Source organism: Tauraco erythrolophus, chromosome 3, assembly GCF_009769465.1.
Source record: "Tauraco erythrolophus isolate bTauEry1 chromosome 3, bTauEry1.pri, whole genome shotgun sequence".
Classification (NCBI taxonomy): Eukaryota; Metazoa; Chordata; class Aves; order Musophagiformes; family Musophagidae; genus Tauraco; species Tauraco erythrolophus.
Genome location: NC_141467.1, coordinates 81860303 through 81875302, shown reverse-complemented (window position 1 = coordinate 81875302; position 15000 = coordinate 81860303). Strand labels below are relative to the sequence as shown.

Genomic DNA, 15000 nt, shown 5'->3' with positions numbered 1-15000 from the left:
GGACAGTGTTGCAGGTAGGTTAGTGGACAGAAGAGTCCTGTCAGCCGATACAATTCCTCCTGTGTTCTTGTAATGTCTTGGAGAAAGATAGTGGCATGCTGCTTACGTCATGAAAACATTAGGCCATTGTCAGTTAGTGTGAAATGTCAAAGAAATTGATTTTCAGGCTGAGCTTAAAAAAGATGAAATGCTTCTCTCATAAATTTAAAAACCAAAGAGTTCTTCAATGTCTTCTTCATCCGTATGCTATATGCCACAGACGGATGACAAGTGAATTAAAGTTCAGCTATTACTCCTGTGTAACTTATCTTCAAAACTAGAAATAACATCATAAACTATGTCAAGTGGCTTTCAATACCGCATGAGAACAAAAGGCCTGCCTTGTTAGCTCTGAGCAAAACCAATACTGTTTAAACTAGCTAATGTTTATCAGTGTATTCTTTTGGATCTTTGCCATTCTACAGCTTGGTTCTTTTGTGCAAGAGTGATATCTTTTTGTTTCTCAAAAAGTTCTAGAGTTTTTACTCAATCGTGTATCTTTAATAATTAATTTTCGGTATTTAAACAAAAAAAAAGAGATCCTTGTTCTCATATATATATTTTACCTGCTGTTTACAACTATACTTCTCTAGAATCTGATGATTTTATTCTGATGATCTGTTTGTCAGGAGGGAAATGTCTTAAATAGAAAATGGAGCTGTTGATGCAATCTCAAGTGTCCAAGCCTTTAATGAAGGGAAATAAGCACAGAACTATAAACAACGAGCCAAAAACTGAGGCATTGATTTTAATGCTCTTTATGATGAATTTGGAAACAGTCTTCTGGCCCCTACAAGTCATTTGCCAAAAAAACATAAGCACATGTTTTTAAAAGAAGGGTAGTTTTAGGCTTCAAGTGTCAGGAATGGGGTGTTCAAGTCTATGGGTTAGCTTCCTGTATTCAGCTGAAGTTCTTGCCACAACTTGACAAACTGAAGCATGTTTACTTGCAGTAAGAAGCAGGCAGAGTTTTTGCAGAGGGCTTGGTGTTGCTTTTTCTTACACAGAATTACTACTTGTTATACTTCCTTCACACTCCTAACTGAGTCTCACAACTCTCACCTTTCAGACTTTATCTTGCAAAACCACAGGAACAAGTCCATAGGGCTTTTCATCAAAGCAGGCTCAAAACACATTGTACTTAATGTTGCCACCTGTTGACTGTGTCCTGCTCTGGCAAAAGAACTTGTGTAGAAGTGAAGAAAGTGAATCTCTCACCAGTTTAATGTTTAAAACAAGCCAGGACTGAAGTTTGCCAGTAGAATAATGAAGTTGTGTGCAGCAGCCTCTGTTACATCTTTGGAGACAAAGGCCTTTCTCTAGTGCATACTTGCTGGGGGTGGGGGAACGTACTAAATTTATGAGATTTCTTATCTATGGTATGTGTGAGCATAGCTGACATCTCTTGAGTTCAAATGTGCTGTCTGTCCTAGTCCAGAGTACCAGAAAGCTGTTAACTTAGTTGTAATCACAATTGCAGATGTGAAGTGTTGAAGCTTGATCTTTTAATGGCCAGCACATTAGTAAGAGTTGATGTTCAAATTTAGTATATGCATTTTTTTTTCAAATAAGTAAATAATTTTCCATCAAGTCTTTCTGAAAAGACTGTGTATGACTTTGCTATGAAAAGCATTAGAAGCACTTGTACAAGCTGTTACAGGTTTTGGCTGAAAAGTGCTCTAAGATGCTGCTGCATCTGCCTAATTGACTACAATGCTATGGTTTATTTCACAGCAGTTAGATTCTTGCCGTCAAATTAAAAGTTCTGACAATTACAGCTGAGTAGTGGGGTTTGGGGGACAGGGAGTGGTGTTTTGTTTTTGTTTAAAAAGCTGTTTTTACCAGATTCTGATTGAGGCACTGTAATTAACTGCCCATGGAGTTGTAGTTAGTGCGTATTAGTATATATCAAAAATGGATGGGAGTTTGGCACGATAGCAGGAATGTCATGAATGAACATGAGGGCTTAGCTACATACCATGTAGCCATAACATACCCGTGCTGTATGGACTTCAGTTGTCAGGGTGTTGCATGCATTGCAGTGATGCAGATCACCTGACAAACTCAGTAATTACAGATCAGCTTATTGGTGTAGTCTCTGGCTAGCTGTTAGCACTTCAGTGGCCCATACGTCGTCAGCTCTATACTAATAAACATTGTCTTATCAACTGGTAAAGGAGAGAGAAAGTACACGTGTATTAGTGATGCTATTGAAACAGTTCTTGGTTTTGTTTCTTCTGCTTTGGACAAACAGAACCCATCTTAAATATCACGATATTCCTCCTTGTGGAAAAAATTGTATCCTCTAGAGAAACCTTGCAGTTAAAGCTATTTTAAAAAAGAAGAAGATAAACAGTATTCCCCATAAGCAGATGTGTTAGCAGATAACAAAGTATTAAATTGGTTATGCCTAACATTTTATGTTATCTTCTGTAATTTCACTCTAAAAAGGTCAGTAGTTTTATTAGTCTCATCTGTATGGCTTTCTGTAGCCACACCGCCTACACACAGATTGCAGCTTTCATAGCCACTCTCTAGAATAAATTAGTATGCTCTGAATCTTCAGGCTAACTTTAAAGGGAGTGTTTTGTGTTTACTTATGCCAGTAAAAAAAAAATATATCCTGAACTAAAAAGACCAGTACAAACAGGAGGAACTGAATATATAGTACTAGATAAATAACAGGGGAGAGATCTTTCAGTAATTTCACATGCTAGCTTTTAAATGTTAATCTGCTTTCAGGTTTTGTTGTTGCTGTTTATGAAGTACTTGGCATAAATAAAATTCTCCCAAAGATATGTGGCCTACTAGTCCTACGTGTTAATTTGTATAGAATAGAGTCTTTCATCCAGATATGAGCAAGCTACCAGTGCAGTCTCGGAGTCAGAGCCTCTTTGCATAGACTGTTTTCTATGAATAGCTGTTCAAAGGAGTTTCCTTAGTTCTTCAGCTTTCTAAATTCAACATGGGTTTCAAACTCTTTTTCAATACAAGGTTTACATGCCGTCGGAGCTGCTGTTGCCCTGCGAGTATCTATCTGATTAGTAAGAAGACTTTCTCAATTGGTAGTCCTTCATCTTCTCTATCTGCTGATGCAATTCACCTGTTCAATTAGGTGTTTACAAACAACTTTAACTCATTTGTGACCTAAGTGAAGTTTAAGTCTGTCAGTTTGGTTGCTGCAATGGGAGTGAGCAGAGCTGCACTTTTAAATAAAGCGATCTTCTATACAGATGATGAATAACTTCTGTTTCTAGAATCACTGACAATATTTTGGTCTGGCCGTTTAATGGAGGGTAGAGAAGGAGGGCACCTCCCTATGGTGCCAGAAGGGTAGATGCAGACTGACACACCTGACTTAATTGCAGTCCTACAGAGAAAAACTAATAAGGAGCCTTATTCTCGGTAGCTGGGAACCTTGAGTTGTCATTGAAGTCAGAGTTTCTTGCAACTGATGAAAAAGTCATAGCTGTGAATCTTGAAGTTCACTAACAGTGAATTTTGGTTTCTGTCAGCTGGACTTCTTCGTTACCCTGTCTGCTGAGATAGAAATGGGAGAGAGCTGTCATAGCAGGTCACTTCATTTCGAAGGGTTTCACACAAGGTAGAGGCTACCAAGCTAAATATTCACGATTTATATAAATGAATTAGCAGTTACTTGAATTGAAAAAACACAATTGGCCTGCTAAGCAGAGCAGATAGCACGAGTACCTGAGTCACAGCACAGTACTTACAGCCTACCGTGTCCAGGGTGTGCTTCTCCCAGGAGTGTCATGTAAGACGTTCACTTCACCTGCAGGGTGCTGTCTAGAAGAAGGTACTGTAAAGCAGCCATCATTCTGTGAGTTGGAGCTGAATTAGATTGTCTGTTTCTGTGGGAAATATAAGCTAAAACCAGTGGGGCAGAAACTGAAATATCAGTCGTCTAATTTTCAGGGGAAAAAAGACACCCCAAAATTCTTACTAAAACCTCTTTCAAAAAATCTTTTGCTACATAGCCTTAGCAAACTATATGTAACAGATTCTGATTTAATTTCGAGTATTCAAGAGCACTTCTACACTTCTGGCTTTTAAAAAACTGGCTTTTCATTCCAAGTCTGAATTTAAGCACTCAATATCAAGAAGTTGGACAAGCTTGTACCTTAATTTGACTAAATGTGTTGGAGCTAGTGATTTTTTTTCCTCTTTTTCTTTTCATCATAATAGAACTCTTGCTAAATTACATGACTGCCACAGCTGGGAACTTGCTGTGGTAATTTAATAAGCAGTTAGAATAATCTAGAAAAACCTGGTCTTAGTTGGCAGCCCACAGGGAAGACTTGGTGGAGTGACTCCAGAGAGCTGCCTTTGCTTTGGAATATATAAGAAGCACCTGTTAGGGCAGTGCATAAAGCCAAATGGATGATCGTTTTCAGTGCTACATATCTGACTGTCAGCTGTCTGGAAATGCGAGAATCCAGGTTCGCCTTGCAGTTTCTTGCTGGCGATGCCAATACAGCATTCCAGTTAATGGGAACTGGGTTAATGAGGCTTATTTATTGCCTCTGTGTGTAAGATATTTGGGTCTCTGATTTGGCAGCTGATACTTCAAATCCTTTTATTTATCTTCCATGGTTGCGGACTTTCTTCCATTGTATACCCTCTGCCCAGACTCTTTGGACTACCTTATTTTTGTCAGGATACTGTGTCAGGATACTGCTTAAAGAAACCCTTCCTTTGGTCATCTGCTAAATTAACACAGCTGCCTTCTCCCTGTAGACACACAGCATGCAGTATTCCTTTTTGTACCTAGAATTGTGACCCAAAACACCTTCTTCTTAGCTGAATATGCTATGTAGGATGTGAAGAAAATAATCAAAAAGTAAAGCTGTCTTGACTTTGAAACAGATTGTAGTATAAATGAATTGTTGGTTTAGCATGCTATAGAAGTATGTATGTTCAAAACACTGTGTTCTTTGTTTCTCTTGTAGTCTCTGTTGGAAAAGTTCTTGATCCCTAATGCTTCACAAGCAGAAAGCAAAGTTTTCTATTTGAAAATGAAAGGAGACTACTACCGTTACTTGGCTGAGGTTGCTGCTGGAGATGACAAGAAAGGTATTGTATGTCAAGTTGTTGCTAAATGTTGTCAAATTAGATTGCTTTTGGTGGGGTGGTGACACGACTCCAATTGCAGAGTAATTCTGATTTGGATGTAAATTTCTTTAGCAATACGCTTCCTGTTTGCTGAAGAAAAATCATAGGTCGTTAGCTTTCAAATGAGTTATGAAAGTTTCCATATACCTCCACTATTTGAAACAGGGAACAGACGTTCAGTCATGATATCTGGAAATCAGCTTCGAGTTATGTATGCATGCATCTGGTTTCTCACTGAAGTACAGGTTTATGCATCTTCTGTCTGGCAGAATATTGGTTTACCTCTTTGTAGGGGGACAGAGTCTTGTAGCTTTTTGGAGTCTTACTTGTGCGTTTCTACAGAATGCAAAGAATCTGCGTAGGTTCAGTGAGCAAAGAGACTGGAGACCACCTGGAGAAGAAAAAGATTGACAAAACTAATCTTACTGTTAGGAAAATTTCTTCTATAACCATGGTAGTTTAGTGTCTTTTATTTCCTCAAGTTTCTTGTATCTTCATGTAAGCAGCTTGTCATAATTGCAGGTAAGTTGCCTTCACCTAAATTTAGTTAGAAAAGTTAATAAAAGGCCCTTAATATATTTAGGTGGCTTAACTGCTGTAGTTGAAGAGACATGCTAACAACATGCTGACTCCATGCAAAGTCACCTTCAGTTCAGAATGACACATGATGTTTAGATACAGCTCATTGCAAACAGTGCTAAGCTGTTTCCTGGAGCCTGTTTAGGACTGGTGGCAGCGTGCCATGAAGAGCAGCGCAGTTCAGCACAGAGCCTGTCCTGGTTTGACTGGGACAGAGTTAGTTTTTCTTTTTAGACAGAGCCCAATCTGGTAACTTCTGCTAGCCCTAGCTGTTTTCTTGCAGACTCAGTTTAGTCTGCACTCAGTCTGCAGAAGTATGGAATGCTTGGGAGTGTGGAGACAATCTGAATGCATGGACTTGGGACCCTCAGGGATCCTTGGAGAGCCCTTTAACTGTGCGGCTGATGCTTGGTAGCTCTCTGCCCTTTTGTAGGACTTACTAGGTTCCTTGCAGTGCTGTTGGATGTGTGGTGCTCCTGTGGCCTTGTGCTGCGCGCTCCAGCTAATAAAGCTCTCCGAGTATGATATGGAAGGATGTTTGTGCAACTTCTCAGAAACTGGGTTGAGTTTGTTATAGGGGTGCAACAGACCTGTAATAATGTCAAGGGATAGATGTGTCTGCTTGAGCTCTGTGGCACGTGTGTTATGTCCACGTTACATAGGGTAGCTAATAGGACAGGATAACAGGGAGTTGCACATAGATACTAAGACTTAGTATGACAGGGCTTGATTTGACTTCTGATGCTTCACTGCCTGCAAACTGACCCAGTCTTGGTGGTGACAGAATTGCATATGTAACCAGTACTTTAGATCTGTTACTGTACAGAGAAAAATTATATTTCCTTTTAATAATCTCTATTCATATGCATAGAAGGTAAAATATTTTGAGTCCCAAAGTTTCTTTTTCTGTTGAGAATTAAGTTGCAGACTCTAAAATTCGACTTCAAGCAAAGATTTTCACAGTGTTTTTGAAGTTTGTTTTTTATTTAACCCAGTCTCCTGGCTGAGCGGTTTTTAGTGAGTTTCCAGATGGAGAAAATTTTTTGAAAGCCCATCTAGCTCATAGTTGCTATAGCTCTTAAGCTTAAGATTGTTTTTCCTCTCTCCCACCTCTCAAGTGTTTCTTCTCTCAGGTTTTTCCTTGTATGCTGTCTGTGACCTTGAAAAAGAGCAGTTGATAATTACTGTTTAGGAAATAATGGCCATTTAGTTGGACAGTATTCTTTCAGCCTTTTGCAGTAAATACAGCAGCACTATAAAGCTCCCAACTCTAGGAATTGGATTTTTATCTTCATAAAGCAGATTGTTTGTTTTATCGGCTAGGGTTTTCTTACAGCAATCTAGCAGACAGGAATGTAAAGCGAGTACCTGACCCTACTATTTTAGCCTTGAACTTTGGAACTGTACAACACTTTCTAAAGAGTTCAAGGTTAAAATCTTGCAACTTTTTATATACTGGGTGACTGATTTAAAAATTAACAGAATACATCGAATTTGCACTAAGTTCCCCAAATCACTATTCAAAAGGTATTCTATTTACTCAAATAAGGAGGAAAAAATAGGCTTTTTTGTTTTGGAACTCATTTATGTTAAAGAAAAATGGTGTAAAAGTAAAATGCTCAACTTCATTCCTTGAAGTTACTTGTTCTACGTGCTGCTTGTTTTGCCTTTCATAAACAGAGCCATTTTCTAAGGCTTTTCTGTTATGAGGAGTAAAACACTTCTCACTATTTCTAAATTTAACTTCCAGTAAACCTAGTTCTTCTCAACCATATTATACCAACTTCTGCTCACTTCAAGGTATTATGGCAGTTGTCCGATTTTTCTGAAGCACCCTATTATTAGTGATAAGCGTAGAGAGGACAAAGAGTTGAAGAATTGTGCAGTGAGTGTCCTTCCTGTTCTGTGTTGAAAAGGACAGTATGATGCTTTGATTTTTGTGAATACATAAAGGTGAACAAGTAGAGATTGTACAGACATCCTGAATATTGGTATTCAGTTATTCTCAGTCTTTGAGTACTTCTGGCTTAAATACTGATGCATTTTTGAGTCCTTAGCCTAAAATTCCTTTTGTTAATTTTGAATACATGTGACTGGTGCTGTTGCAGAGATCATGCTGGATGCATTTCTAGTTTGATCCAAAAATGTTAGGATTGGAATCCTTTTGCATCTGAATTGAATGACTTCCTGCCCACCTTTTTCTCAGATGCTATTAACAGTCTCAGCGAGTGTGGGAACAGTGGTCCCTTTGTGCTCAGCATCTAGCATGTCTCTTGCCTCCTGCAGTCATCAAGGTCATAGACCAGCTTGTTCAGCCATCACCTCTGACGTGTGCAGGCATAGTCGGCTCGTAAGTTCAAGTGCATTCAGTGAAAATGGAAACTTTTGAGCTCCTCAGTCTTAGTAGACACAATATAGTTGGGTTTTTCCACCAAGTGATTGTAACTTGTACAACTGAACCGATTAAGAGAATGGTAAAAGATTGATCTCTAAAAAAAGAGCCCAATTGTTAATTTGCCTCCCTTACATCAAAGTTTATAGCTACCAGAACTTTTAAGTTAGGTAGAAATGCTTTCCATAACTGCGTTGGAAATGGCACTATGTTGGAAGCTTTTAAAAATATATATTTAATTTGGCTTGAGCCATGCCACACTATCTCTGCCAAGCAATTTGAATGGAAATTACACAGAATCGCGGATTACTGTTACTGAAAGGGTTCAGTGATAGACAAAGGTCATCTGTGTTTTCTCTGATTAAAATGTGGATCTGTAATACTTTACAGCTTTTAAGGACATTGAAATTTTGGTAATATATCAAACCTGTTGTACCTTTCCATGTAGGTGGTGGGGTTTATACTTCTTAAGTGCTACAAAAGTGCTGCAAACGTTTGTAAAGACAAGTAGTCACAGTGTGGCAGACACACCCAAACCTGTGATTTGATCAATGACAGTTTACTTTTTTTAGTGATTTAAAAATGTAATTTATTAAAATTTTCATAAAATAGCGACTTGTTAGGTAAAGAGCTCGTTCACAGATATTCACTCTTAATATACTTTGTTCACGCAAGTGTGAACATAGTCCTGATTGTATGTCTGAATATGGTATGTGAATTACTTACTTGTTGTGGTTTTTGTGTGTGTTTGTTTTTTTCCCCAAAGGGATAGTGGAGCAATCACAACAAGCATATCAAGAAGCTTTTGAAATCAGTAAAAAGGAGATGCAGCCAACACATCCTATCAGATTAGGTCTGGCTCTAAACTTCTCCGTGTTTTATTATGAGATTCTCAATTCCCCGGAGAAAGCCTGTTCCCTTGCAAAAACGGTAAATCTAGGGGCGGGGGAAATTCCATTTAAATTATTTGCATAACCTTTTGTCACATGACCAATGGAGTTGTTTGTTTTTATAACACTAGGCTTTTGATGAAGCAATTGCTGAACTTGATACATTAAGTGAAGAGTCATACAAAGACAGCACGCTAATAATGCAGTTACTGAGAGACAACTTGACAGTGAGTATCATTAAAGTTTGCATATTGTTAACGGGATTGGTCTTGGTGGCACTCAGACTTGTCCTCTTCCTTCTTAGATGTAGAACTGTGTGTCTATCGCTTACTTTCAGATGAGTTTACAGTACATCATGTTCTGATCTATATCTTTTTCTCCTGCTTAGTCTTTTTTCTCTGCGTGCTAATTAACACAGCTTTCTGACAGATGACAAATTGACTAAATTTTTCTTTTTTTTTTTTTATTTAAGGAATTAACATGTTTAAGTGACGTCGTTTGGACTGTGACTAGCAAAGCTATTATCTTTTGTCAAGCAGCATTTGCGAATATAATCGCGTTTGCCTCTTCAAAACTTCTGTCAAATTTCATATAGCTTATTCTGTGTGATTGTGTGTGCAAGGAATATATATTCTTCATGAAAACTGCAAACAAAGCTAGCACGTCCACTTAAGGGCCTGTTGTTTTGGATTTTTTTGTTTGGTTTTAATTTTGGTAAAGCTGAAATTGGAATCAGTGCTAGGCTGGCTGTTTCTCTGGCAGTTGTAACACACCTGTCTTATTTCTTTTTTTCCTTGGGCTCATAGCTGTCTGTGGTGTAAGTTATGGACCAAGATGGTGTTGCTCTGTCAAGAGTAATCAAAATTCATCTTGTGTGGGGTTTTTAACCTACTTTGAACTTTAAAACTGGCAAAGATAAACATCTAAAGCAAATGAAACAGTAAATGTTAGCAAACATGCAGTAGTGTAATTAATGGCATGTTTCACTCCCCGATCTCCAAGGGCGGAAGGGAGAGCTGCAAGCAAGAACTGAAAAAATAAGAAGCACCTCTTGTTGCTGGTTGTAGCCCTTTGTTCACATTCTGTGCATCTGATATCAGAGACCTTTACAAAATAGCTGGACTTGTTTTAGCATAAATAGAAGTAAAGGTATACAGTTGCATAAAATTGGAGTTGCCATATTTTCTGCTCTTGTTTCTAACTTTATTTTTCTATTCCTTGGAACCTTTTCCATTAGAATGGCAAATTCACACTACTGAAAAAACTACTTGTGATTGTTCCAGCTGTTGCTTACAAAACAAATGGAAGAGATTTCTCAACCTCTGTAATGGAGACAGATACGGGGTTGGCATCGCTCTCAGTGTCTGTGTGTACTGTCCCCTTGAGTGAGATTACTCAAGAGCTGTCCTCTGAATGAGTGGTATTGAAATAGAGAATAGAAGCTGACTTTAATTGCTAGCTTCCCAGTAAAAATAATGTAAAGCTTGTCATTGCAGTTGGAGAGCAAATTGTTTCGTACAAGAGCAGAAGTTGGGCTGAGCTACCATAGAGTGTGAATTACAGTAGCAGGCCTGAAAGTTTATGTGAGCTTTCCATTATCAGGGAGAAAGCTGTAGACAGCTGCAGGGTTCTGTGTTCTTGAATGGATGATATGTCTTGCCTGAAATGCCTAGTGTAACCTGTACAAATGCATTGACTGTATGATTTTCTACCTCAAGAAGTTGTAGAAAAACACTTTTGATGTATGTGTGACTGGCAGAGACTAGAATGAATTTCAGAAATGTAAAAAAGGTCTGTTTTGCTAGTTAGGCAAGTCTGTTACAATCTGTGAGGTAGGCCTTTGACAGTGATTCAGCATGTTGATCAGTTACCTGCAGGAGCAGTTCCCTCAGTTGTAGATTGAGTCTCGTGTGGCTGAAGAAGAGTCTGTTCATTCTCAGTGGGCGCTGAAGGCAGACAAGTATTCAGAGGGTTGTTTAATATATAAAGTCAAAATCTATTTTACTGGGATTGCTAGTTAATTCCTCCTTTGCTCTGTTAGGAAATTGTTTTGTTTTCTTAAAAAACAAACACAAAAGGCATCCTTTCCCCCTAAGGACTTTTTTCTCCCCAGCAGATTTGTTAAACTGTGCTCTCAATTGGTAATCCTCCTTTCATACCATCAGGCCCTTTTTGTTTAATGAATAAAGGTATGTATATGTACATATCTGTAGATTCTCTAGAGCTAAGGATTTAGGATAGAGGGCTCTGGTAAAATTCTAATACAACTGTTTGTTCTAACTATTCCTTATAAGAATAGCACTGAAATTGAGAATAACGTAGTATTCTAATAATCGTAGAATCATACAATGGTTTGGGTTGGAAGAGACCTAAAGATCATCTAGTTCCAACCCCCCTGCCACAGGCAGGGACACCCTCCACTACACCAGGTTGCTCAAAACCTCATCCAACCTGGCCTTGAACACCTCCTGGGATGGGGCATCCACAGCTTCTCTCGGCAACCTTTTCCAGTGTTTCATCACCCTCAGAGTGAAGAATTTCTTCCTTATGTCTAATCGAAATCTCGCCTCTTTCAGTTTAAAGCCATTATCCCTTGTCATATCACTACACACCCTTGTAAAAAATCCCTCACCACCTTTTTTGTAGGCCCCCTGTAGGTACTGAAAGGCTACAATAAGGTCTCCCCGGAGCCTTCTCTTCTCCAGGCTGTGAACAACCCCAGCTCTCTCAGCGTGTCTTCATAGGAGAGGTGCTCCAGCCCACGGATCATCTTCATGGCCCTCCTCTGGACTCGTTCCAGCAGCTCCATGTCCTTCTTATGTTGTGGGCCCCAGAGCTGAACACAGTTTTCCAGGTGGGGTCTCATGAGAGCAGAGTAGAGGGGCAGAATCACCTCCCTCGACCTGCTGGCCACGCTTCTTTAGGTGCAGTCCAGGATATGGTTGGATTTCTGGGCTGCCAGAGCACATTGCCGCTCATCAGCCAACACTCCCAAGTCCTACTCCTCCATGCTGCTCTCAATCCATTCTCCACCCAGCCTGTACTTGTGCTTGGGATTGCCCCAACCCACATGCAGGACCTTGCACTTGGCGTTGTTGAACTTCATGAGGTTCTCACAGGCCCGCCTCTTAAACCTATCAAGGTCCCTCTGGATGGCATCCCCTTCCCTCCAGCGTGTTCACAACACCACACAGCTTGGTGTGGTCAGCAAACTTGCTGAAGGTGCACTCGATCCCACTGTCCATGTCACCAACAAAGATGTTAAACAGCACCAGCCCCAATGCCAACCCCTGAGGACACTGTCACTGGCCTCCACTTGGACATGGAGCCATTGACTGCAACTCTTTGAGCGTGACCATCCAGTCAATACCTTATCCACTGAGTGGTCCATCCATTCTATAATGTAGTATAGAATGTAGCACAGTGTCTAGAATGGAGGAGCATGCTGTTGTCTCCAGTAAGCTAACTTGTTGCTTAATGCCTTCAGCAAGGAACATTTAGTGCAGATATCGTGTATCAGGTGCAGAGCAAGAACAAGGCTACTGGTCTTGTGCAAGTTTCTCTATGGTCTTGTATTCCTGGAAAGGATAAAATGTTTCTGATGATGGATTTAAGTTGGTTTTTTTAAAGCATCTACTGAGACATTAGTGGTACAAGACAATAGGTAGAGAGAGGATTAGTTGTTCTTAGGTTTTACCACCTTATGCTATAGAGCGTGAAGGATTCGGTTAATGCTTCTGTAACTTCATAAAGCGAGAGATTACAAATGGTACTGGGTTGTGATAGTTTGGAAGCAGCCAGCGTGGCGAAATACTTGATTCACAAAATTTCTCTGCACTGGGTGTTGCTCTGGAACTCATGCTTAGTTTCCTTAGTTGGTACTTAATCTTGATGTATGGCTTTTCAGTATATCTATATATATTTTTTAATGGAGCTGAAAATAAGATTTTGTGCATACTGCATGTTTAGCCTGATTTTCTTCCCTTCTTGCCCTGCTCTCCGAGTTTGGAAGCTCTGTGTTCCAAAAGTTGCTGAAGGGAGGCATGATTGACTGAATAGAGCCAAGGGATACAGATTTCAGTGAAATGGTTTTTGGTTTGGTTTAGTTTGGGGTTATTTTTGTTTGTTTTTTTAAAAAAACCACAATTTTAGATACCTGTTCTGAACAAAAGGTAGCATTCACTCTAATGTCAGATGTGGAGAGAGGCCTTTACTGGAGCTCTTCCTTCAGAAAGATGTGTAAAGCTCACTTGAGAAGTTACAAATCCACAGGAAACAAAGTATTCCTAGTTCCTGATTCTTATGTATCTGTTCTGTAGGTCTGATTCTTGCCTGCTTGTAACCATATATTTTAGTGAGCCTTGTGGATATAAGACTTTGGGTTTGGCTGTTCATTAACTTCCTCACTAAAAGCGGTGTAGGGTTAGGTCACCTAAGACCAGATTTCCAGTTTTGTGGTGTAGAAGTAATAGCAGTTTACTTTTTCTGCTTTCCTGCAAAGAGAAATGTGTCAGTGCTAATGTGTGCTTTTTTCCATGGAGCTTTGTAGGGCCTCTTGAAAAATTATTATTTAAGAAGCAGGCTTTCTGTCCTACTTAATTCCTTATTAAGTATTAGTCATAAATGTTAATAGCTTACATATTGTACTCGTTTTTCTTTCCCAAACAGTTGTGGACATCGGATACCCAAGGAGATGAAGCTGAAGCAGGAGAAGGAGGGGAGAATTAACCAGCCTTCCAACTTCCGTCTGCCTCATTCTGAAATTTACACAGTAGACCGTTTGTCATCCATGCTGTCCCACAAATAGTTTTTGTTTACGATTTGACAGGTTTATGTTACTTCTATTTGGATTTCTATATTTCCCATGTGGTTTTGTTTAATATTAGGGGAATAGAGCCAGTTAACATTTGGGGAACTTATCTGTTTTCATCTGAGGTGGCCAATATAGGGTTGTGAAATTTTTATACGAGTTTTACATGTTTGGCATAGTACTTTTGGTACATTGTGGCTTCCCACAAGGCCAGTGTTAAAACAGCTTTCTATGTCAAGCAAAGGCGACTGCTTGCGTGTTGGTCTATCATGATGGAAAAAAGGGATAATCAGGTGCAGCCACAGGTGTAGTTAGCGTGAATATTCAAGCTGGAGCACACATGGCTGTGAATAAACTGATGTCCCATAGATATTGCATGTCAAGTCAACATGTGAAATCTGTGGAATATACCAATCAAGTGTACATCTTTGATTGCAGCTGAAGTGTTCCTTAAGACAGTTTGATAACCCAGTCAACTTTCTCTAGAGAAGGAAAGAGAAACGGTTCACATTCCATTATTTGTAAAGTTACCTGCTGTTGCTTTCATTATTTTTGCTACACATTTTATTTGTATTTAAATGGTTTAAGCAACCTAAGAACAAATGTACAAGTAAAGATGCAGTAAAAAATGAATCGCTTGATATCCATAATGACACTGTATATCGAGCACAGCAGTAAAACAAAAACCCATGTATTTAACTTTTTTAGGTTTTTTGCTTTTGTGATTTTTTTTTTTTTGATACTTGCCTAACATGCATGTGCTGTAAAAATAGTTAACAGGGAAATAACTTGAGATGATGGCTAGCTTTGTTTAATGTCTTACGAAATTTTCATGAACAATCCAAGCATAACTGTTCAGAACATGTGTATTAAGTTGATGTAAGTGGAATAAAAGTTTTATGAATGGACTTTTCAACTACCTTTGGTGTACATTTCATGTGATCTGTCTTCCCACACCTTTTAGAGTAATGGCAGTATTATACACAAATTCAGTATGGAAGTATTTTTATTATGGAAAATCTTAATACACATTTAGGCATTTAGTTAATTTCAGGGAAGTCAAGATTGAATACTCCGTATCTGAATTTAAGATTGCTTGTAAAGTAATTTATTTACAACTTTTAGATGCCTACAGCTTTCTGACTGTCCAGCTGGTA

At 39.0% G+C, this 15000-nt stretch overlaps 1 protein-coding gene across 1 annotated transcript in view; it reads left to right on the top strand.

The window, feature by feature from the left end:
- The window catches only part of YWHAZ (tyrosine 3-monooxygenase/tryptophan 5-monooxygenase activation protein zeta), a 28235-nt gene extending 13472 nt beyond the window's left edge, over positions 1–14763 (top strand). The window contains exons 3-6 of the mRNA XM_086608779.1: positions 5010–5133; positions 8910–9073; positions 9165–9260; positions 13702–14763. Of these exons, the coding sequence (XP_086464905.1) occupies positions 5010–5133; positions 8910–9073; positions 9165–9260; positions 13702–13761 (444 nt within the window). The 3' untranslated portion in view covers positions 13762–14763. The remainder of the gene's footprint in view (positions 1–5009; positions 5134–8909; positions 9074–9164; positions 9261–13701) is intronic.
- Positions 14764–15000: the final 237 nt, after the last annotated feature.